The following is a 22,993-nucleotide window of genomic DNA, read 5'->3' on the forward strand; positions in this document are numbered from 1 at the left end:
ACACATGATGGCTGTTGGCTCCATAGTGCAGGATTTACCCCTGGAAACCTGTGGCAGGGCTGGACAAGACAAAAACGGCCAAAAACGAGGAGAGCTGGGGAAGAGCCCAGGCTCACTTGCCTGACCTCACCCAAAGCAGCGAGTGCTTCCCCTCACCTTGCTGCTGCAGTTTGTAGTCCGTGGAGTAGGCCTTGCCTATGATGTTCCACACGGGCCGCAGGCACCCGAAGAGCCCCTCGAGGAAGCCGCCGCTGCCGCTGCCCGTCCTGTTGAACTGCACCTTCACATCGTCGCCGGCACCGTTGGTGTCGCCGTCGCCGGGGCTGCGGGTGCCCTGCGGGAGCCCCGGCTCGGGCTCGTCGTGCTCCCGCAGCTGCAGCACGCTGTTCTCGAAGTGGTCGCGGGCGTCCTCGCTGACGCTGCTCAGCACGGCCGCCGTGCCCGGGCTGCTGACGCCCTCCAGCAGCTCGGCCGGCAGCGAGCCCCGCTCCCGCACGTCCTCCAGCAGCTCCGGGGACGGGCGGCTGCCGGCGGCCGGGGGCTCCTCGGGGAACCTCCCCGAGTCCTTGTCCTCACAGAACGCTTTGCCGATGGAGCTGGGAGAGGAAGACAGGCTCAGGCGCTCCTGGGTGCTGGCCATGATGCCGTGAGTGTGCATCAAGGAGACGGCCCGACGGGGTGCTCAGAGCATCTGTAGGACACAACTCACATGTGACATGTGGGCCCAGTAGCTGAAACAAGAGGAAAAAGAACAACTTTCAATTTCTTATTGAAGTATTTTCATTACGTGCGGTTTCACTGAGGTGAGCTGATAATTAACTAGACTTTCCAGACAGCCACTGATACTTGGTAAATAATTACTGCCCTAAAAGAAACAAATAAATGGTTCCAACAGAAACTCCACTCAGGCAATACTCTCGGTAACATACTGCAGGAATTGCCCAGGAAACAAACACCACAATTTTAAACAAGAGCCGAAAGGTCAAAATCGTGAAAGATTCTTTGCAGAGAGTTCCCATAGCATTCCCAGACTGAAGCTGGCCCCAGCTCAGCTGTGGTTTGAGTCCCACCACTGTTCCTGGGCCTGGCACAGCCCACAAGCTCAGGATCCCTCTGCAAACCCTCAACACAAGGTGTTAGAGAAACAAAGCCCGGTGATACAGGTACCTTGATTCCACCAAGGGATGGTTTGTGGCTGCTCCCTCAGAGCCCCACCTAGTTATTACCATCCTGGACCTTTGATTGACCCTCCATGCCCATTGTGGCAAGATATGATCAATTCTCTAACCACATCCAAGCCATCCTCATGAGCAAGTAAAACTTTGAGTTTCACAGAACAGCAGACCCTCCTTGCTGTGCTCCCAGCACTGCTCTCCACTTGCAGGAGCTTCTGGGAGGGTGCACATAAAACAAGAGCTGGGATCCCTTTTAAGAAGTGCCTCCATCACTTGCTCCATGCTCCACTGAGAGGTCTTTTTTCCACAACCCATGGTGGTGCCACCTTCCCACAGAGCCAGGCTGATGGCTGGGGGTCATGCTGCCAGAGCTGCCCACCACAAAAACAGTTCTGGGATAGTCCCTTCTGGAGCAGGAGGCTCTAACACTGGGCCACAACAATTAAGTGAATTCAGCTTGCACCACGGAACAAAGTCCAGTTTTAAATTCCATGAGAAGCTGAGAGTGGGGTAAAAAAAATGGCCTTAACAGAAAGTACTTTGTTAAAAAGTAAGATCAGTTACAGTGGGTGCAAATTTCCAGGCTCTGCAAACAGCCATTGGAAGGAAGAAAGAGGTGGCCAGGTAGGACACAGCCAATGGCAAGGGAACAGCTCAGTGCCATGACTCCTCAGGATGAGGTCACTGCAGAGAGGAGAGATAAGCCCTTCAGCCCACAGGATGAAAAGCCCTGGGCTTCAGCCCCTCTCCAGCAGCAAACAGGAACAGCCAGGAACCTGAATTACCTTCCTGTATCCTGCCTGACCACACGGGGCTTGCATAAAAGCTTTATTTAGGTTGTAAACTTTGTTCTTTAAAAGAAAGCAAAACAGCAAGTGAGGCAGAGGTTGCAGCACAGCCCAAACCAGTAGAGGAGCTGAATCAGACCCATATGGGAAGCTGGAGAGTTGGTTATTCCTGACCTGCTGGTGACCAGCACTACAATGACAATTCAGCAGCGTGGGAAGCTGCAGTGTGACCTCAGAGTACAATTACTACTAGCAGCAGTTGTTCTATTATCACAGACTTTGTCAGAGATAAGAAGATGCTTCAGACCTGAACAGAATTTCAGAAAAACACCAGGCCAGGCCCAACTCAGTGTTCCTGGGCACACCCCAGCTCATCACCTAAAGTCAGGGAGTGATAAGTGATTGTTTAAACAAGAGCAAAATGTGACCACTGCACAGAGAAATCTGTGCACTTTCTGACCACTTTCTGTGCACTTTCTGCACTTTCACTGACCACTTTCTACAGAGAAATCTGCTCTTTGTAACATAGAATATTAAGCAATGCAAATAAAACATCAGCCAGGTATCCTGCAGGAAACTCCAATGTAAAGGCTAGAATTTGAGGTAACAGTGTCCCAAAGTGTCTCAAATTTAAGCCTTGGGAAGTGCATTAAGGATCAAATCAGACTTGGAGGATAAAATAACTTTCCTATTATGCAACTCTCAAGAGTACACTACTACAGTGTAAGGTTTTGCTTTTACATTTTTACAGTTTTCTGCCTCTGGAATATTTGATTGTGAAGGTTTTACAGGGAATGAAGAGCTTTTCACTACACAGCTCAGCCAAGAACAAAGCCCCAGATTCAGGGATATCAGGTCTGTTTTCCCAGATCAAATTGCTTTCCCCAACACTGAGATGTTTCAAATAAAAAAAGCCTTCAGGCACAGTGTCCTGCCACTTTACATACCCCTTTATGTGCTTCATGGGGAGAGAAGGCATATAAAAGTTATGGAATTATTCCAAACTGGCATGATACAGCCTTATTTAGGCCCTTACATAAGCAGCCTAATTTTCAGAGGTGTAGCAAACTCATTGTTTGGAGAGCATGAGACAGCAGCACTCCTTTTAAAACAACTTCCTCTCAAGCCAACTTGAAGCAAAGTGGTGTAGAAACCCTGGGAAGGGGAGAAAGTGGTTTCTGCCACACCACATCAGTGCTGACTTGTTGGGGGAAATTAATTTTTTTAATTCTCTTCTATTGCAGTAAATTCTGCAATGTGCAATCTCTTGCTTTAGCAAAATATGATTTAATCCAATGAAATTAGGCTGGTTTAGATTTCACTATCTCCTGAAACAAGAGAAGAGCATTTCCCAAGTTTTATTGTCATAGCTTATGCTATTCTTTCAGTCATAGTACCAAAAGGCTGAGATTTTTCATGTTGACCTCTTCCCAATAAAAGAAAAGGCAAATAAAAACATTTTCTTGAAAGTTTTAAGTTTCATTATATCCAGACTGCCATTCAGGATGTACTCATAAGGGCATGTAGTGCCAGGACAGGGTGGAATGGCCTTCAGCTGAAGGAGGGCAGGTTTAGTTTAGATATTAGGAAGAAATTGTTCTCTTTGGGGGCAGGGAGGCCCTGGTACAGGCAGTGTCCAAGGCCAGGCTGGACAAGGCTTGGAGCAACCTGGGATTGTGGAAGGTGTTCCTGCCCGTGGCAGGGGGTGGGACTGGATGATTTTTCAAGTCCCTTCCAACACAAAGCAGCCTGGGATCCCATGTCTATGATCTGCATGTGCATCATGAGCTTTCCCAGGGAAAGGCCTGGCCAAGGCTGTGCTATTTCTATCTGAGTGATGCTCCTGCTGCAGCAGCCTCCCAGTCAAAAGCTGGAAGCTCCATGTGTGGGAGGACTGTGCATATTTAAGAGATTGAGATTTCACAAAGTGCTGCTGCACACACAGACTTGAAGGCAGACCCTCGGATTTGAACTGTTTTGATGAGTTCATGCACTCTGCACTAACAAATTTCTTTTCTGTCTGGAAGGAGGTTCAAGGCTCAATGTAATTTTGTACAATCACAACTTCTCATAAATGACTCCATTCCTATCAAAAGTATTTTTTCCAGGCAAAATCCCACCACCCTCAGACAAGAGGAGCATGAAATGCACCTCTTCTCAAAAGAGTGAGGCTGCTCCTCAACATGTCAGACAGCCCAAAATTCAGTCTGAAACTATAGATAAGTGAGAGTTTACCTGAATCACCAAGTGGGTGAATGAGCTACCAAGGCACCCTCTCACCTTGCCTGATATTGTGCCTGTCCCAGGAAAGAGCCATCCAGGAAGTGTCCTCACACTCCCCCAGAGCCACCAAAGCACCTATACAAGTTCAGTATTCCCAAGAGTGTCAACACAATGGTCAGGTTTGCAGCTGAGTTAAGCCAATGCCTTGTGTGAACCATTACTGAAGCTCCTCCTTTAAAGTTTCTCCTTTAAAGACCTTTGTCTAATGCTAAAATGCTAAAAATTGAGTAGCAAATCAGACACAGCATTCCAGACAGCACACAAACCAAACCAAACAAAAAGTCAGTGTGCTGGAAAGGTGTGTAAGCTCAGAGGCCACCATTCAGCCTCGTGACAGCCCAAGTCTCCAGTAACACTAAGTTTGCTTCCTTGAACGCTATTTCTTTCTTAGCCAGTGAAGCATAATCTCTGCTTGCACTTCCAACATGCAAAAGGAATAAAAGCAATTGTCTGATCCATGTCTAGGGCTGAAGCAGAGCTGCTGGCAGAAATTATCCAGCTGGGACATGGAACTACCACAGACAGAGGAGATTCCTGCCCAGGTCACTACTTACAGCCAAGCCCTGCAGTCCCCTTGCTTCTTCCTGGTACTCAGTGTGATTTCCTCCTGGCTGCAGTGGGCACAACAAGGTTACTGCACATCTCCTCACTGATAACACAATTGGAATTTATGGGTGTGTCATCTCAACTAGTGGCTTGTGACAAAGCTTTAAAAATGTTCTAAAATCTAACAAAACCACAAAAAGCATATCTATAAGGCACAGACATCATGTTCTCCTGCCCCTTGTGACTCTCTCTCAGATTCTACAGGGAATTTTTACAACACATTGATGCACAGTCCTCTCCCATTGCTGTACAACTCCAGCACAGGAACAACTGAGAGTTGCTGAATTGGCAAGTCCCAGAGCTTTTGTTGTCACTTCTGACCTTTGGGGTTTGAACTGTGTGGTTTTACTATACAGGATTTCAACAGACATTCTTTCCTGCTCTCCTGATGAAGAAAATATTACATGAATGGATTAGATACTCCTCTTCTGCCACATGTTTTACCTTACTTGGAATATAGGCTTGTGTTTTGCATGGTTGCTTTGAAAACAAAAAGTAGAAGCAGATTTATTAATAGAGAATGAGTTACACATCACCAAAAGGCAAACTCTTTGTTTTCAGGAGGGTTGAATTTTTTTTAAAGTTACATTATTACATTAATTAATTACATTTTTATAAGTTGCATTATCTGTTTTGTTAGGTTGTAAAAAAAGAAATCCCACTATGAAGCATGCCCACATTAACTTGGTATAACCCAGCCCAGGCTATAGGAAAAGCTTTAAGCCAACTATGGAGTAGCCCAAGCAAAAGCCTGGGTGTTTTTAAGCCATCAATCTCCTTCTCAGGACACTGCTCCTTCAAGGAAGAACATTTCTTCCCTTCTTACTCCCACATGAATGCCCAGCCACAACCCAGCCTTATCTTTAAATAGTACAATTACATAGCCAAAATATCATCAATGGCTGATAAAACAAGTGAAAATTCTTCATCTGACCCAGCTGAGACTTCCTGCCACTACAATAGCTCTGTTTATGTTTATGCATATAAACATTTCTCTACAACCAACAGCATGTTTACCTGGGAAAGTTAAGACTTGTCACATTGGCTTTTTTGTGCTTTACACTGCTCCTTCAGGTTGTCAGATAAACACTACAGTACTTCTGCACCTCCTGCAGAATCCTGACTTGAGCACATACTTTTGTTTCCTCTCTCCAATAAATATTTGCATGCCACATCAACATAAGACAACTTTCTTCTGCAGACACCATAATCCTCACCTGAGTGATGCAGTAGCAACTGCTTAGAGCTCACAACTGTGATAATCATCATCATCATTTAAAAACATTAATAGAATATTAAGATAGCCATGGGCATTAAGCACGTGAGACCACAGACATGTAACTATGTTGTGTGTAGTCTCTGTTATCACAAAAAAACCCTGACTTTGTGATAATTTTATTTAGCTTTTCAATATATTCCATCTATCAGCATTCAATATATTCCATCTATCTGAAAACAGAGATATATCATTTTTTGAAAAGCGATTTTAGTTGTGCTATCCTTTTGTCTGTGGCTGTACCAGTGAGAAAGAGAACCCTGTCTAGCTCAGTGGCCTGAACCCTTTCTGACAATGACAAAAATAGCAGCATGTACCAGCCAAGAAACACCCTAATGGCTGAACTCCTGCTCTGTGCAGAGCCAGCTGCAGGTTTGCTTCACACCTTGCACATCCCAAGCAGGCCTGGCTGAGGAGAAAGAAGCGGCACCTGGGCTGCAGCAATGGGATGAAGCCACAGAAGCTCAGGAGGTCCATCCGTGCCCCTTTCCTGCTGCAGAGCCAGGGAAGGGCGTGCAGGCAGGCAGAGCTGCCCCCAGCAGTGCCACCAGCTGCCCTGCTCACAGCTCACTGGGCTGGGGCTGTGCCTCTGCACACAAAGCACTGGGCCTGTCTGGGCAAATGGGCCAAGGAATTTCTTAACCAGAACACCTCAGCAAACACTGGGCTGTGGCAAGGAGTTTTGTAGCTTAACTCTGTGTTGTAGAAGGTAACACCAGCCCTTCTTCACTTTGCATGCCTTTAATTCCTTCATTTCTTGGAACAGCCAGTTGTTCACTGCTTCAGTGGCACCTGAACATATTATCTCTAATTCCAGCTGTGATTTTAAAAATTATCCCATCCTCCAACTCCAACATTCTTTCTCAAGTCTAACAATTCTCACTTGACCTTCTCACTCTCCATATGAAACTTGCTCTCTTTGATCACCTCTTTCCCATTTCTCCTGTATCACCTTAAAGTTATAGAACATAGAATCACAGAATAGTTTGGGTTGAAAAAAGCTATAAAAACCTTAAAATTCATGGACAGGGACACCTTCCACTAACCCAGGTTTTTCCAAGCCTCACCCCAACCTGGCCTTGAACATTTCCAGGAATGGGGCAGCTTCTCTGGGTAGTTGAGGAAGTCAGACCACAGCCAGGATTCCCAAAAAGGACAGAATGCCACAGAAATGCACAAAGGCACAATGATCATTTTGGCTCCTCAGGATGCTGAGCTAACTTCCATGGGTCTCTTACTACCTAAGATCTCATTATTGAGCAGAAAAAGCTATGTCAGAGCCTAATTCTGGCTGTTGAGACTGATATTAAGACTGAATTGTGCTTAATCAACACTAAATTGAACTGATATTTTATCACCCAAGTTCACTGGAGGCTTCCACTACTCCCTGCAGGTGGCCTCCATAGTTATTACCCTCAACACCTTCCTTGTGAAGTCTCACAGCCTAAACAGAATATTCCTAAAATATCTGGATAAGGGAAGAAAAGGTGGGAAGAGTATGAGTAGTGCCATCTCCAAAGCAGAGAAAAATGTTTCAACATTACCATCCTTTTATCCCTACTCTTATTCCGTATCATTTAACCAGTAATCTGTCTGCCAGCCTGGTGTCTCGGTTATTTAATAGCTGTTTAGCCTCTTTAAGAGCCTCTGGTAAGTATTCCTGCCAAAATCCCAACAGACTGTATCAACCAGATCCCCCTTCCTACCATGCTCCTGTCTCCTCCAAAGATATTTAATAGATTTCCAAAGCAGACTTCACCTTAAAAGAACTGGGGACTCTTATCCCCACATGCAATGTGTGCATCTGCCCTGGCTCTCAGCATAGGAATGAATTTCTACCTCCAGCAATGTGCGACAAATGTTTCACTAGAACCTCCTTCAGCATAAGGTCACAAATTTGTGGGGGGTGGTGAAGCTGTGCTTGATTTGGAAAGCAAAATCAAGCATCCAATTCTTTTATTTTTTCAAAAGGAATAAAAAAAAAAAGGCAATAAAAATTGATCTTGGTGAGGAAGAGACACAAAGAGCCCCTCCAGCTTCCTGTGAGTGCAGGGAGACCTCTGGGTGGCAGGGAGAGCACGTCCTGCTCCACCTGGCAGCCCTGCCAGCGCCGGCTGGGAAATAAGCACCTTACGTAACGGCGTATTTTCAGCACTACACACAGAAACGCTGCCTCTACCCTGCAGAAGGTATTTTTGGATCTGCTAAAATGCTACTGTGTTCTTCCAGGGCTTTGCATTCTTCTGCTCAGAAATTGCATAATCTGATGCCATAGGAAATAAGTGGTGTTGCATAATGACTCTTGTATTGGCTGCAGGGACCGGGGACTGCCCGTTCCTGCTGGAGAGCAGCCCTTCTCTGAGCCCAGGTGCTTGGGGAGAAAGGGGAACCCACAGCCACCTGCCCCTGGGGAGCAGGGGAACACAGCAAGGACCATGCAGGTACCTCACAAAAATCAGGGTAACTAAGTCACCCATTTGCTCTTTGTTCCCCTCCCCATGGCTGCTGCGTGCACACAGGCAATACCAGCATCTCCACACACCATCCTACCACTGACACTCTCCACCACAGGCCCATCAAAAACACTGGAAAACATTCAGCTGGGATAAAGACAGACTAAATGCTGATCAGCCTTTTATACTATGGAGTTACTACTGAAATTTGTCTCAGACTAAAATGTAGAAATGACCTTAAGTTACACTCTTCTCTTTCACCTTTCTAGGTGTCTCCATAGTAGGAAACAACTTTTCTAACCCAGTCAAGGATTCAGGCTCTGTTCTCTTCTCTTCATCCTTCCCAGTTCTGTACTTTTACCTCATTGACAATCCCCGTGCTATTATCGATCCATATGTTATATTACTATATAATTACTACATGTTGTCATATTACTATATAACTACTATATGTTATTATATTACTATTCTGTACAACAAAAACAGATTTAAGGATTCAAACTGAAATATTTTACAACAACAAACGCCAGTAAAATTTCCAGTTTAGTTCACAGAGGCCTTACAGCCCCACATTTCCATATTAAGGCACTAAATGTTCCAGTCTTATCAACAAACAATATCTTGGAATTTCCCCCCCTTACAGAACTGAAACACCCTATTTTCCTCCAAAGAGTAGCATTAAAATTAATTAATGTCTGAAAGATCTTTGAGGATGAAGATCAATATCACAGTGCTGCTTTCAGGAATCCAGTGAATGAATCAAAGTCTCACTTTAATTCACGTGAGGTGTCAGACTGGTCTCAGGTAAACTCGTTCACTCCCACGCTTGTTTTTATTTTTATAGTAGATATGAATTATTCAACATTTGCACAGCACATTCAACATGTAAATGCTACTCACACAAACTTCTCAGTACTAAGAGCTTATCTGCTTCACACCCAGGACTAAACTCAACAGCTGTCCATGAAAGTACAATTCCTGGGGTAGGGGCAGTGCTCTGGCCCCTGTCACCCCACACCAGGTCCATGCCTGGGTGTACCTGCTGGGAAGGGGAAAGACACTCAAAATCCAGCTGGCAGATCTGGGAAGGGAAATGACAGCAGTACTAAATTGTATTTAGCAAGCACCATACACACAAAGAGGATTACTCCTTGACAGAGGCAGCACAATGCCCTGCTCAGGAGCCTCTCGTAAGCCTGTATTAGTGACAGTGCAGGGTTAGAGGTGTGAGCCTGCTCCACTACAGCTCTGTGTGCTGCTAACACACAAACACTGACCTGGGCCTGCTCCTGAGGCCTGGCACAGCTCCTGCCACCCAACCCTGCAGAGACCAGCACTCAGCACACCCCAACTGGACCACTCTTGGGCTGCAGCTGATGGCTCAACACCTGAGGATCTCCTCAGGCCCAGAAGGACGGTGAGGCTGGACTTCCCGTGTTTCAGCAGGAGAGTCACAGCTGTACAGCCACATTACTGATTTGGGTGTCCTCCAGAAGGTAACAGAGATGGGGGACAGGACAAGTATCACTGGAATGAACAGAATGTCGGCACAGAGACCTCCATTCCTCCAGCCCACCAGCCTCTCAGCCCTGCCAGGACTTTCTCCTTCCTTCCCTCCCAGCACCTCGGTGCTATGTTACCAACAGCTCCAGAAGGAACAGCACCAACAATCACAACTTCACCAGAGGGTTATAAATCACAGACTTTACACAGACAAATCTGCTCTTCCTCCTGGCCTGCACCCAACTGTTGCCAAAGCCTTTGAACCCCCTCCAACCACCAACTTCTCAGCTGAAGTTGTAGCAGGGAGAGAGCACAAAGGTCAAAGCACACACTGAGTATTTACAGGGGTGGGAGTAACTACACACAGAGCTGCTGCTCCTGGCCCAGCCATAGCTGCCAGCTTGGTATTCAGCCCTAAGTAGTCTGTGTTTTGGGTGAAACATTTATCCCCCACTACCCAAGAGATGAGACTGATTTGCTGCAATGACACAAAACAGGAGCCTAGAAAAGCCTCTGCACGGGATGTATTTTTGCCAAGGAGGGATAAAAGACAAAGTCCCATAAGCTGGACAGAGCTTGGTGAAGTGCCAAACTCCTGAGAGCTTCAGAGGTAACACTTGCCTCAGTTGACTCATTTAGATTCAGTTATGGCTGAGAATTCACTGGAAGTTGTACAAGCAGTGAACCTCCTGCTGCCTTCCTCCACTGAGACCTCAGGTCAGAGCTTGGCTAAAAGGCTCAATGCACCTTCCCCTGCCTGCCCTGGCCCCAAGGACCAGAGCTGAAGGGCAACCAGCACTGATTTAAAATCTGTTCACACAAGCCATGCCAGATTTAATTTTATATATTTTTTAAAAGTTTTATTTTATAACTCTGCCATTTTGAGAAGCCCTACCCTTGAAAATCCACTCCCCACATCTCAACTACAGCCAGCCTGGAACAGATACCAGGCAGGAACAACTCAAGCCTAATCAGCCACCATCTCACATTTGCTATTAAAAAAATCCTGAGAAAACAGGAAATACTTAAAACTTTTCTTATTCTGCCACTGCTTAGAGCAGACCCATGTTTAAATAACTTGTAATTGTGAAAGGTCTTACCTAGGGAGAGATTTTCAAATAAACCATTACTCAATTTTCTGATCCACTGGAGATAAGCAACTTACCTAGTCTTTACAATAGGAGATGAAAAAGGGAGGTTGAAAATGCAACCAAAAAGCCCCCAAACATGATTAAACCCAAGTTCACCTATAGCTGGGGAACAGTGGGAGTCCCTACCATTTATTCTGTGCTAGAAGTTACTTGCTAATTCCAGGCACAAGGGTCAAAATGAATGCTAGCTATAAATTTAACTATCGGGCAGCAGGGGACAAAGACAAATCTGAATGACAGGACTGCTCCAGATCAAAGCCTCAGACTGGAGGCCCCAAAGACAGAAAACAAAACTGGTGTTAGAGCAAAACAAACAAACAAACAAAACCCCCGCTACATCAAAATCTGGATTGATTTGTGTTTCTCAGCGGAAGGCTGTCACAGACAGAGTTCAAAGGGCTGCCTCTCTCTAGAAACAAAACCCGTATACATTCATTCAGGAGCACAACAAAAAGGGTAGTGACAAAAACTTTTAAACCCGTGACAACTCTACCCTCCCCATTCTAGGGTATCCCAAGGTGTCTGTGGCTACCCACACAGCAGGTACTGTGGAAAGTGCCCACATTTCCAGCCAGACTGACTGCATCTCTCTCCTTTCAAACATTTTCATGTTTTCTCCCTCAAAATTATTGATCCAAACACATTCCTTCATCTTCTTCTACTGAACAGATTGCCTACTGCTAAAATCAGTATATCCAAACACATGGGCCTGATGTCATCTTTCTCCAGATCTACTTAAAATATCCCATTTTTCATTTACTTAAGGGAGACATGTGGTTTGATATGATTAAGCTACTGCAGCACCTAAACCACCCCCCAAAACAAAAATAAAGAGGAGCTCTTCTTTTCATTGGGAGAAAACATGACATCATGCCCATTCAGGTGAGCAGGAATATGACAAATCTTGCCCCAGTGAACAGTATCGTTAACTGCAAAGGTACTCCCAGCTCCCTCGTTTATTAGGAAAATGAGGGGTGAAAATTGTGCTCAGCACATCAGAGACAGCTCAAACTGCTATTTTCAATAATACAGGAGCAAATTCCTACCCAGCTGACTGAAAGAAAAACACACCTCCTTCATCTCAGAAATAAAATTAAATTATTTAACACTGTAACACACAAGAGGAATTGTCTGATTAGCCCACAAGGAAAAAAAAATTACAATTCCCCAGAAAAGCAAAAATTACAATTCTGCCTCTTTACACTATCTAGTAATTCTTAAGTCATTGGATATAAATGGAATATACAGGCATTCTCCATTGCCATTCCCTTCCCCTTTAAAAGGGGGGCACAAGAAGATAACGTGCAAAATTGCAAGTGAAAAATGTCCAGCACACCGACAGGCAAAGGCCAGGCCAGCTCTCAGATTCATATGCAGTGATGGATAAATTAAGGTTTCACGTTTCCTCTTCCCTTTCTCAGCATCATTTTTTCAGCCCTTTCCCATCACAAATGCAACATCCATCTGTCCTTCCGAAATAAATGGCGAGAGGGGAGCGCTGACCATGAAACACCACACACAAACACACACCCCTCACAGAAACACACTTCCCCCCCAAATACTCACAAGGATGAAGATTTCCTATGTGATGCTCCATTTTCTTGTTTTAAAAAGATGGAAGGCAAAAAAAAAAAAAAAAAGCAAAAAAAAAAAGGCAAAAAAAAAAAAAAAAGAAGGAAGTGTTGCAAAATAAAAGGAAATTCCACCCACACAATCCTGCAGCCTGCTGCAAAGAAGCACCGAGCGTGCTGACGTCACGGATTCATGAATGGATGGAAATGGGGCTGGATGGAGCCCGGCGGGGGCTGCGCACCGGCAGCGCGGCCGGCAGTCCCCGCCCGCTCCGGGCACCGCCGGCAGAGCCCCCGAGCGGCGCCGCCGGGCCCGGGCATCTCCGCGGCCGCGGTGCCCGCCGCTGCCGGGAGCAGCCCCGCATCCAACAGCAGCCATCTGCCGCGGGAAGCGAGCGCGTTCGGCAAGCAGAAAAGGAGTTCGCCGCCGCCCCGGCTTCTTACGGGATTACAAACCACGCGGATTATTATTAAAATAACTAAATATAAACACGGACCGGGAGGAAGGAGCCGGGAGAACAATAGGAGGCTTGTGTTTGATTAGCGATGCAAAAGCACCAGTAAAATAAAAATAGGAGCATTAACAAAATCCCACATTCGGCTCCAGTCAAACATTCCCGGCAGCGGGAGGACAAGCTCTCAACCCCAGTGAGGTCCGGGAACAAAGATCAGAGCAGGCAGAGTTTCACTCGGGCTATGTAAGGCATGGGGGGCACATCACCCACTCCCATTTCCACCCCAGTGCCAATCCCAAACCAGTGGGATACACTTCACTGTGCAGAACATCCAAATCTTTGGCAGAGTCCTGGTAACCACCTGCAAGAGCAGCTGTGCTGCTGGATATGGACAGGGAAGGAGCACAAATTCTGCCAATCCCAAACCAGTGGGATACACTGCACTGTGCAGACCATGTCAGCAGAGAACATCCAAATCTTTGGCAGAGTCCTGGTAACCACCTGCAAGAGCAGCTGTGCTTCACCTGGATATGAAGAGGGAGGGAGCACAAGTTCTGCCAATCCCAGTGCCAATCCCAAACCAGTGGAATACACTTCCCTGTGCAGACCAGAGGCAAGGAGACCCAAATCTCTGGCAGAGTTCTGGTAACCACCTACAAGAGCAGCTGTGCTTCACCTGGATATGGACAGGGAAGGAGCGTAAGTTCTGCCTTCTTTTTGCACCTTTGAAACATGAGGGAAGGAATGGAGGGATGAGCATGACAAGGAATGAAGGTGAAGGTTTGAAGGATAACCTGGGCTTCAAGCTCTGCAATTGCACCATCTCAGGGTTGACCAGAATTCATCAATTTGGCCTCAAACTCCTTCTGAACAATTTGCAGCCTCAAAATTATTACAAGACAGAATTCCCGTATTTTCACCACACCATTTCCTCACCAGTAGGAAGCAATTACACCAAAACAGGGTGTCCCCAAACTTACTCTGGTGGAGCACATCTGAAAATAATGTCTTAGACAATCCTACCTTTCCTTATGGAAAGTGGGTAACATCCCAAAATTAACCAGGATGTAACAACAAGACAGATCGGGGCTGAAAAACCAAGGATTTTGTGCCTACTTGATCTCATGTGAACAGCACCACTTCTGCAGGGAGGGGAGGAGGGCTTGGATTTTGGACTGTGGTTTCTGAATTGAGATATATAAATCTGGCTAGGGAAAATGAAAAGGAATGCAAATTTCTTATTACCTACTTTCAAGATCAAAGAAACCACAAATTTAGTTTTGCTTCAGAAATATCTGTTCTTTAAGAGCTAAAAGTCACCAAAGCACAAGATTTCTGCCCAGGCAGCAGCATTGCTGCAGCCTGAGCACTCCTGTACTCAAGGGGAAGCAGGAGTGGAGGGATAGAGACATCTCCAAAGGGATCACTTTGTGCCCCATTTCAAATCCCAGCTGCACCTGCTTTGACTCCCTGCCTTGCCCTCCAGAGCCCAGCACTCGGCTTTCCACTACCAAGAGACGGAGACAGCTTCCAGATTTCCCTGGCATTTTCAAAACAGACAAAAATGTTAATTTACTTTCTTACCCTAAAGGGATCAATTCAGGAACTAGAAGGGGGAGTACAGTAGCACATGCAAGAAGTGGAAGAAAAGGAGAAATATTGCTATAGAATAAGAAAAGTCAGAATAAAAATAAAAGGAAATAATTTTCAGAGGTTTCCAAGGGTTAATTGTAGTGACATTTATTAAAAAAAATATGCAGCAGAGAAAATAAGTGGGAACAAAACCCCAGGAGGACTCCAGGAGAAGAAAAGAGTTTGTGCATAGAATTTCATATTTTTTTGTCCATGGCGGCTTGGTTCAGTATCTCAACACTTGATTTCATCTATGCCTCAATGGCTCAGGTTAAAATTTTTAAACACAAAGGTCCTGAATTTAATACAAGGTAATGCCTTAAATCATTGTGAACCAAAAAATCAATCCACATTGTCCTAAAATTGATGGCTGCTACACGATTATGTTGTGTTGCAACCAGGTAAGTATTTTCATAGTACACAGTACACAGCTCCTTTGATCAGTAACTAAGTTGATCAATATTAAGAAAGAGAAATTATTCTCCTCTCTCTGACTCAGACAAAATCATTGGTAAAAGCAGGGAACTCAAGTATCAGATGCCAAATATAATTTGGTTCAGTGTTAAAGTGAAAACAGAGGAAAAAATGTACTATATACAACAAGGGTATATAAGACACTAAAAATCCAAAGTTCTTAAGGGACCACAAGAGTGCCAGTGAAAAATTGACAGGCAACAGGATTTCTGAAAGAAATTATGGGCAACCAAGTAACTAAACCAGTAGAAGAAATACCAGGCTAAACTGATGGCAATAGGTGCAAAAAGAAAGCTAAAAGTATTTTTAAAACTAACTAGTTTACCATATTTGAAAAATACAAGATAATTAAGTATTTCCAAGCCAATTAATAACTAATAGGAATGTTATACAGCATCTGCTAGGCATAACATTTCTAGTTGGCACATCCTATTGATTTGAGCCCAGTCCTAAAATAATCATTTAACAAGTTCTCCAATCCCGTGACCTTCAATTTTAATAAATTGGTGAACAACTAAAATTGCAGAAGACTGAAATACCAATATTATGCCAATACTCAAAAATAGCATACGGTGTTATTTGTAGGCCTTGGCAACTTGGGAAGAAATCCTAAGCCAGCCTTGGACAAGGAAGGATGGTTCTGCTGCCCTGGACCAAGGGCTGAGTTGTCCCAGGATCCTGCCTCTGCCAGTGGCCCATGGCAGCCACCCAGGGAAGCACAAACCCAAAGCAAACACTCAATGCTTCCCATGGAATATTCCTCTGACAGCAGCAGCAAATTAGAAAAGAGATGGGAGTGACTCAAAGGTTAATTTCACAATTATGCAGCACTTAGGCTGTTAATAAACCTACTCAGCACACACTTGGAGGTACAGGAGGGACTGCTCTTTGAAAAGTTCCTACCTGGATGAGTAAATAAGTGAATTGAGGCAGCTAATGATTCTCTACCAGGAAAAAGCTTGGGTGAATATTTGCATAGATAAGGTGGTATTTCATTGTCAAGTCCTAAACACCTGTGAAACCTTGAATCCACTCTTCCCAGCCCTAGACACACATCCCTTCTCTGAGTGTCCAGGAAGGAAAGAATCAGAATCACAGAATCAGATTGTTGTTTGTGCTGTCATTATATCCAGACCTGACCTGGTGCAGCTCACTTTTCTCTTTTGTAAGGAGCAAAGCTTCTATTTCACACCCTTCCAAAGGTGCTGTTTACAGAGATTTATGACTGGACCCTATCTGATGCCCCACACATTCCAGAAATATCAGTTACATAAAACTGGAATATTGTGAAAAAATTGAAAATTTGAACATGTAACGCAGTAGTATAGGGCAATTTATTTTATTATTTTTCCTTTTTTTTTTGTAATTTTGTATCTCTCTTACACACTCGATACGGCAAATACAACACAATTGTCTCAATGGCACTTTACTAAGACCAGAAATGAAATTTATGTATTTATCACTTAGGATTTTATCCAGAATGTGCCCAGACCTGGGACTTGAGAAGTCCTCCCTGCAGAGGCAGTTGAAAAAAACTGTTATTTGACAAGACCAGCATTGAGAGTTGAGAAGCTTGACCAGAGGAAAAGAGAAAAAGCTCCAAAATGGGACATGTGCAACATCCAGAGAAAGGTGAGCAGCACTTCCAGTCAGGAGCCTGTTTGGAAAGGGAGGCTGTTTACAACAGAACAGCCCTGGTGATTTCAGACCCCGTTCCTGAGTCACCACAGCCCAGAGCCCATGGCTGGAAGAGGAGTCCCACACAAATTAAGGGGTAAAACAAAGCTGGGGGTAGGTTTTGGTGCCCAATTGCTCCTCCACAAGCAAAAGGGCTGTGCCCAGAACATGGCTCAGAGCCTCTCAGATCAGAAACTTGAGATGTGCCTCTGCTCTCTGAACAGCAGCTTCAGTGAGCCACCAAGAGATCTCTGAATCTCAGAATCACAGGGTTGGAAGAGACCTTCAAGATCATTGAGTCCAAGCCATTCCCTGACACCTCAGCTCTCTGGGTCTGCTTAAACACAAAGGCAGGGAGCTGGAAACAGGCACAGACTCACAGATCTGCAATACCCCAAGGGAAAGCTCCCCTTCTTGTAAGTGTATCCCTAAAAGCTACTCAAGAAAACTCAGAGACACTTGTACCACCACTGCACAGTCTCCAAATCAAAGTACTACAACTGCTGTTAGCCAGGAGTGAGGTTACTTACACAAAGCACCTTCCACACTGTTGCCTGGCGTGTTTTGAGTGTGCTCATGATGGGTAGGAGCACATAACAACTCCAAGGACTTCCTCTAACCTTGTATTGCCTTCAGCAACACTCCAGGAATGGAGAGTAAAGTAAAATAAAGACACTAAAGGCACTAAATGACAAGGCAAAAAGGAGTATGTGTTTAGGCATGGGGTTAGTAAGGATTCCTTTTTTAAGGAGTTTGAGTGGCTTCCCCTCCTCTTTCCAGGTGAGCCCTGCCTCTGCAGTTCCAGTCTGTGGAGTTTTAGGAGGAGACATAACACTGTAATGTCAAGAACATGCATTGATGAGGCTGGGAAAGTTCAAAACACTACATTTGCAGACTACCTTCTCCTGAAGGATGGCAGCCCAGCTCCTGGGACAAAGAGAAGTTCTGGAATTCTATCAGGAAGGAAAATGGTGCTACATAAGAGACATTACAGCTGCTGAAAGGGCAGCTAATGCAGCAAGTGAGCAACAGCCTCCCCAGATTGACAGTGGTGGTGGCCAGCTGAGCAGAAACCATGAGAGAAAACCAGATCTATTTATTCAGGGAAACAGGCACAAAATAATATCCCCCCCAGAGAACAGGCTGAAATCAAGTCTTCCATAATAATAATTAACTCTAATAGGGTTCCCAGCAGTGAGAAACACTGAAGAAAAGAATTTTTAAAATAAGTATTCATCAATAGCAGTTATAAGGGACACTTGTAAAGCCAGCTGAGCCACTGTCACTTTTCCTCTGGCAGGTGAGGAACCTGCAAAGAGCAATGAGAGCTGACAAAGAAGCCTCAGTATTAGTGCCATGTGGAAAGAAAGTCCTATAATTTATGTTGTTGCCACAAAAAGACATGCATAAATGGGAAGCTATTGCAGGGAGGAATTAATGAAACTGAAGAAGTGATTAAAAAATGCAGTCCAATTCCCCAAGGTCAAGTGTTGTTCAGGAAAAAAAAACCACCTGCATAAATATAGAAACAACTGCTGAGCAGCTGCACGGTAGATAAGGATTGAGGATGGAGAGGATCAGGGACTGAGCACAAATTATAAATATCCAGTTGTCACAAACAAGGCAACTTCTACCCATTGACAGGAATACAAATTCCTGATCCCCTCAGATTTGATGAAGGCTTGAGGAAAGCCCATTTTTGGGACAGGCTTGCTGGGAATGTGAGCAACCACCCCAGAATGACAAGCAGAGGCAGCCAGGTCACCAGGTGAGCTCTGAGGGATGGGGAGGTAACTCAGAGAGGCGGCCCAGGCTGGACAGAGTGAAATGAGAAGCTAGGAGTGAGATATGGTATGTTTCTACTAAATGCACAAATGGTTTCTTCAAAGAAAGAGGGAAGTCCTGCTCCTCATCTACAGAGACCAGGAAAAGCAATGGACTCAAAGTGCAAGAAGAAAAAAAGACTAAGGCTGTGAGAAGAACTTTTCTAAATGGTAAACAGCTCCAGCCTAAGGAACTTAAGTTGTTTCCTCTATTAGGAAGGAAACAAATATCATTTCACAAAAGCTGTCCAGCAATAGTGATATTGCTTTGATGCAAAAGATCAAGATGAACTATTGGAACCTCTGAGGGATCTTCTCTGAAGATATTGAGGCACTGAAAGCTTTACAGCAACAGCAGAAGCTGAAAAATTCCTCTCATCTTTTGCAGTGCAAGGTCTCACCAAATTTAATCTTTCTTGTCCTTGCTACTGTTACACAACCCCTTTGAGGAGTAATATTCAGATTTTCTACCAAAAAACCTACAAAAACTGGAGAAAGCCCATTAAGAAAGCAGAACTCAAGTCATGAGACTGCCAGAATAAGGCTCTATATTTAGCACCAACAGTTTTCTCTGTAGTACTGTGATAAAGTTCCTTCAAGAAGAGTGGATCAGCTCTATGTAAATATTCCCAAGGCAAACAAAACCTGCTCAGCATCTTCCTCCCAGACCCATGTCACTCATGAAGCTCTCAGTAGGTTTTGCTTTTTTTTCCTCCCTCCCAAGAGGCTTCTGCTCCCCAGTGCTCACTGCAGACCAGAAGAGTCCTCTTGATCTGTGTGAGGTATCACAATGCAGAATTACTCAGTTCAGGAGTTGTGACATCACTTTAAATAGCAGAATATTCGAGTTTAGAACTCTGAACTTGTCAGCAGTGGGGTTTGGTCTTTGTTTTCAAGCACAACATTGGACACTGCAGCATGATGGAGAAAGCACCCCAAAGGGGTCACTGCACAGCACCCCAAGTATTTTCTGAATTAAATCACAGAACTGATCTTAAGGGACAAGAAAAAGTTAAACAGACTTCACCCAAGGAGCACATCAAACTTTGCCATTGTCCTAATACTCCTGCCCAAACCACCAGCTTTGTTTTGCACAGCTTTGTATTTGCCCATCTTGGGAAAAACCAGCACCACATCAGTAAATTCCAGTCATGGCTAAGAGAGGCTGACTGAGAGCCATGTTCAAAAGCACATCAGCTGAAGCATTAACCCTGGGACCCTCCAGAGCTTCACAGAGTGTTCTATAACCTCCAGTCCTCTATAAATGTCACAGTGCCCCTTAGGGCCAGACCTTCCATCCTCAAGCCTCCTCTACTCAGCACCGCCACACAGAGCACTCCCATATTGAGTGCCTTGCCTATTAACCACAAAGAATCAGATCAATTAGAAGCAACTGATGAATTGTCACTGATGAAGCAAGGACAGGGTGCTTCAAGCAACTAATTGCTTTCACAGAGATGGAACCAGGTTCAAATCAAGGGAGAATTCAATTCTTCAGCAAAATAATTCACCTTAATTATAGCTCGTAACAAGAGACAGCCAGAATCTAAATATATGGATGCTCTGCCTCTACAGCACCCACCACTCCTCACAGAATGGGTAAAAATTGACAGCTTTTATATTAGGAAACAAATCCTAAAATGTAGCTCCATCTCACATCTTCCTGCAATCCCACTCAGAGGTGGCTCAGGCACATCCTAAAATTATGTATCTGTAGCTTTCTCTGCATGAAGCATCTCTGTACAAGAAAGATCACACAAACGTAAAGAAGATGTGTAGAACAAACCCATTTTCAGTCTCCTGGAGTAAAACAACTACTTTTTCTTGCATTACACAGATACCCAGCCACCAAGTGAAGAAAACTCTAAATAATTTTATAGACAAGAAAACATGATTTTTCAAGCAGCATCTACAAAGAAACAAGCAACTATTTTTTACATATTCTTCTAAACTTAATTCCCCAAAGCTTACAGAGTTTTTATAGAATTAGCTCCTTTTCAGCTCTTCATATAGACAGATATATGTGGTTTGCTAACATACAAGTTTTACCACTTAATTTTTAATACATAAGATAAATGTAGTTAAAATAAAAATTGCACATATGACACAGAATCAAGAGATTATATATTCCTAGGAATGGCAATATCCAAAATAAACAATGAATTTCTGCTTTTCTGGAACTTTGCTGGTGTCTCTACTGCAGCTACAACAGGCTTGATTCCTCTGAGAATCTGCATTCTCCAGCCAATCACCAGGGAAATACCATAAAAAAGTACTCATAAGAATGGAAAATAATGTGCTAAAGCTGTCCCCTCCCAAAATCAATACACCCAAATTAATAGATTCAAATGCTTTCAGACTCCAAGTTATACTGGAAAAATGTAAACATTAACTTCACCTCCATCTATGCACCAACCCCTTTGGCACTTATCCCTTCCTGTTACTCCCATGGGAGCTGGATCCCATCAGGTCTCTGCAGGTTCAGCAGGGAAATGGCTTTGGACACAACATAAAACAAGAAGGTGAACTCAGCTCATCCCTACCTTAGAAAGGCAAGTGTATTTAGAATTTAAGGACAACTGCAGGAGTGAGCACATTATCATTTGATATCTCTTTGAGTTTCTGACTGGTAACTACAATCTGAATATCAACAACTGCTGGTACCTGATCATTGTTCCAGATGCACTGGAAGCCCATGTCCTCTTGGCTCACTGCACATGTGCCTCCTCTTCAAGTCACAGAAATCAAGCTGTCCTCGGAAGCTGCACCATGGGTAGTGTTTAGGACAGTCCAGCACTGAATTCTTCTCTCTGGAAAGAACAAGGAAGCTCAGAATCCTGCTGAAGTGCATTGAAAAAATGCTCCCAGGACCAAGGCAACACATCCCCGCAGCACATCGTGATGTTACGTGGCACATTCGAAGGCAGCAGAGAACATCCAGAATTAAGTATGCACTTTCAAAAAGGAGCTGGGAGTAGAAAAATACCCCAGCATATTTAGTACATCCTTTCTTAGCACAGGCACACACTCTATAATCCTTTTATGGTACAATTTTAATCTAAATTAAGCAAGTAGCTCCAGTAAAAGAGCTCAGAGCTTTCCACGTTACAAAATTACATCAGGATTGGATTAGCCTGTAAAATAACATACATCAAGGTAATCTATTAATGATATTTTACACCTAATTTTATACTCAAACTCCAAGCTATTTGTTTTCCTAATTTTAAGCAAATTTTAGGAAAAGCATAACTTACTTCAGTCCTCCTACATACATATAACTCAAAATATCATTATTCCTGTTACTACCAGAACCATGCAAGGAGAGAGACAACAACTACTGAGACTCCCAGTCCTGAGCCCACTGCACTTTTTCCACCACCCCAGCCCCCTCTCTCCCCAAATTTAACAGGATGCAGGATTTAGCCCAGTTCTACATAAAATTAAAGATAAACCAACACCTTGAAATTACAGACCTTTAATGCAAACTCAAAACTACCTGGTCTTTAAAGAGCTCCTCTCTACCCACACATATGGTTTCCCTCATATGCTTCAGCATCCTTCAGACACAACCAAGCTACTACAACACTGAGGAAGAGGGTTAGAAATACCAGCACAGTGACCTGCCAGAATTAAGAGACTTTAGACAAAAAAAATCCATGTGGCACCACCTGCCTCATGTTCTGCACCATAATTCAGCTGCTCCCAAGGCCACCCCCAATGTTTGGGAAGTTCAGCACATTGCTAATTTTTTTCCTGAAGTAGGAGCAAGGGCCAATTGTATTTGAGAAAAATACTAAGTTTTGTCACCACTGTCATTTCATTTTATATCTCTCCTTATCTTTGCTGGCTTGCCACAAAAACAGGACAGGTAATTCCACATTCCCAATAAGGAAAAACTTGTGAGGTCTGGGTCAGGCTACATTCACAGGAGGATGATGATATAACAATATTCTTGCACAGGAAAGTACCAATTTGGAGCCTGTGTGGCCCCATATCAGGCCTGCATTAACTATTTTAATTACAGAACAATTTCAAAATAAACTCTAGAGTAAACATACATGTATCTTAACAGTTTTGTTAGACAAACTTTAGAGTTTATACTTTATGTATTAAAAATGTAAATATT

At 44.1% G+C, this 22,993-nt stretch overlaps 1 protein-coding gene across 4 annotated transcripts in view; it reads right to left on the reverse strand.

Annotated features, from left to right (window-relative positions):
- MAP3K13 (mitogen-activated protein kinase kinase kinase 13) overlaps positions 1-22,993 on the reverse strand; it is a 69,684-nt gene that overhangs the window by 21,889 nt on the left and 24,802 nt on the right. For 3 of the 4 annotated variants that reach the window (XM_054638949.2, XM_054638953.2, XM_077183765.1), the window contains 2 exons: positions 21,532-21,677; positions 157-731 (listed from right to left, as the gene is read on the reverse strand). In XM_054638949.2, coding sequence (XP_054494924.2) covers positions 157-658 — 502 coding nt within the window. In that variant the 5' untranslated portion in view covers positions 659-731; positions 21,532-21,677. Of the gene's footprint in view, positions 1-156; positions 732-12,801; positions 12,924-21,531; positions 21,678-22,993 lie in introns of those variants that run through there. The other variant, XM_077183766.1, reaches the window with a different exon arrangement.

Source organism: Agelaius phoeniceus, chromosome 10 (genome assembly GCF_051311805.1).
Source record: "Agelaius phoeniceus isolate bAgePho1 chromosome 10, bAgePho1.hap1, whole genome shotgun sequence".
Taxonomy (NCBI): domain Eukaryota; kingdom Metazoa; phylum Chordata; class Aves; order Passeriformes; family Icteridae; genus Agelaius; species Agelaius phoeniceus.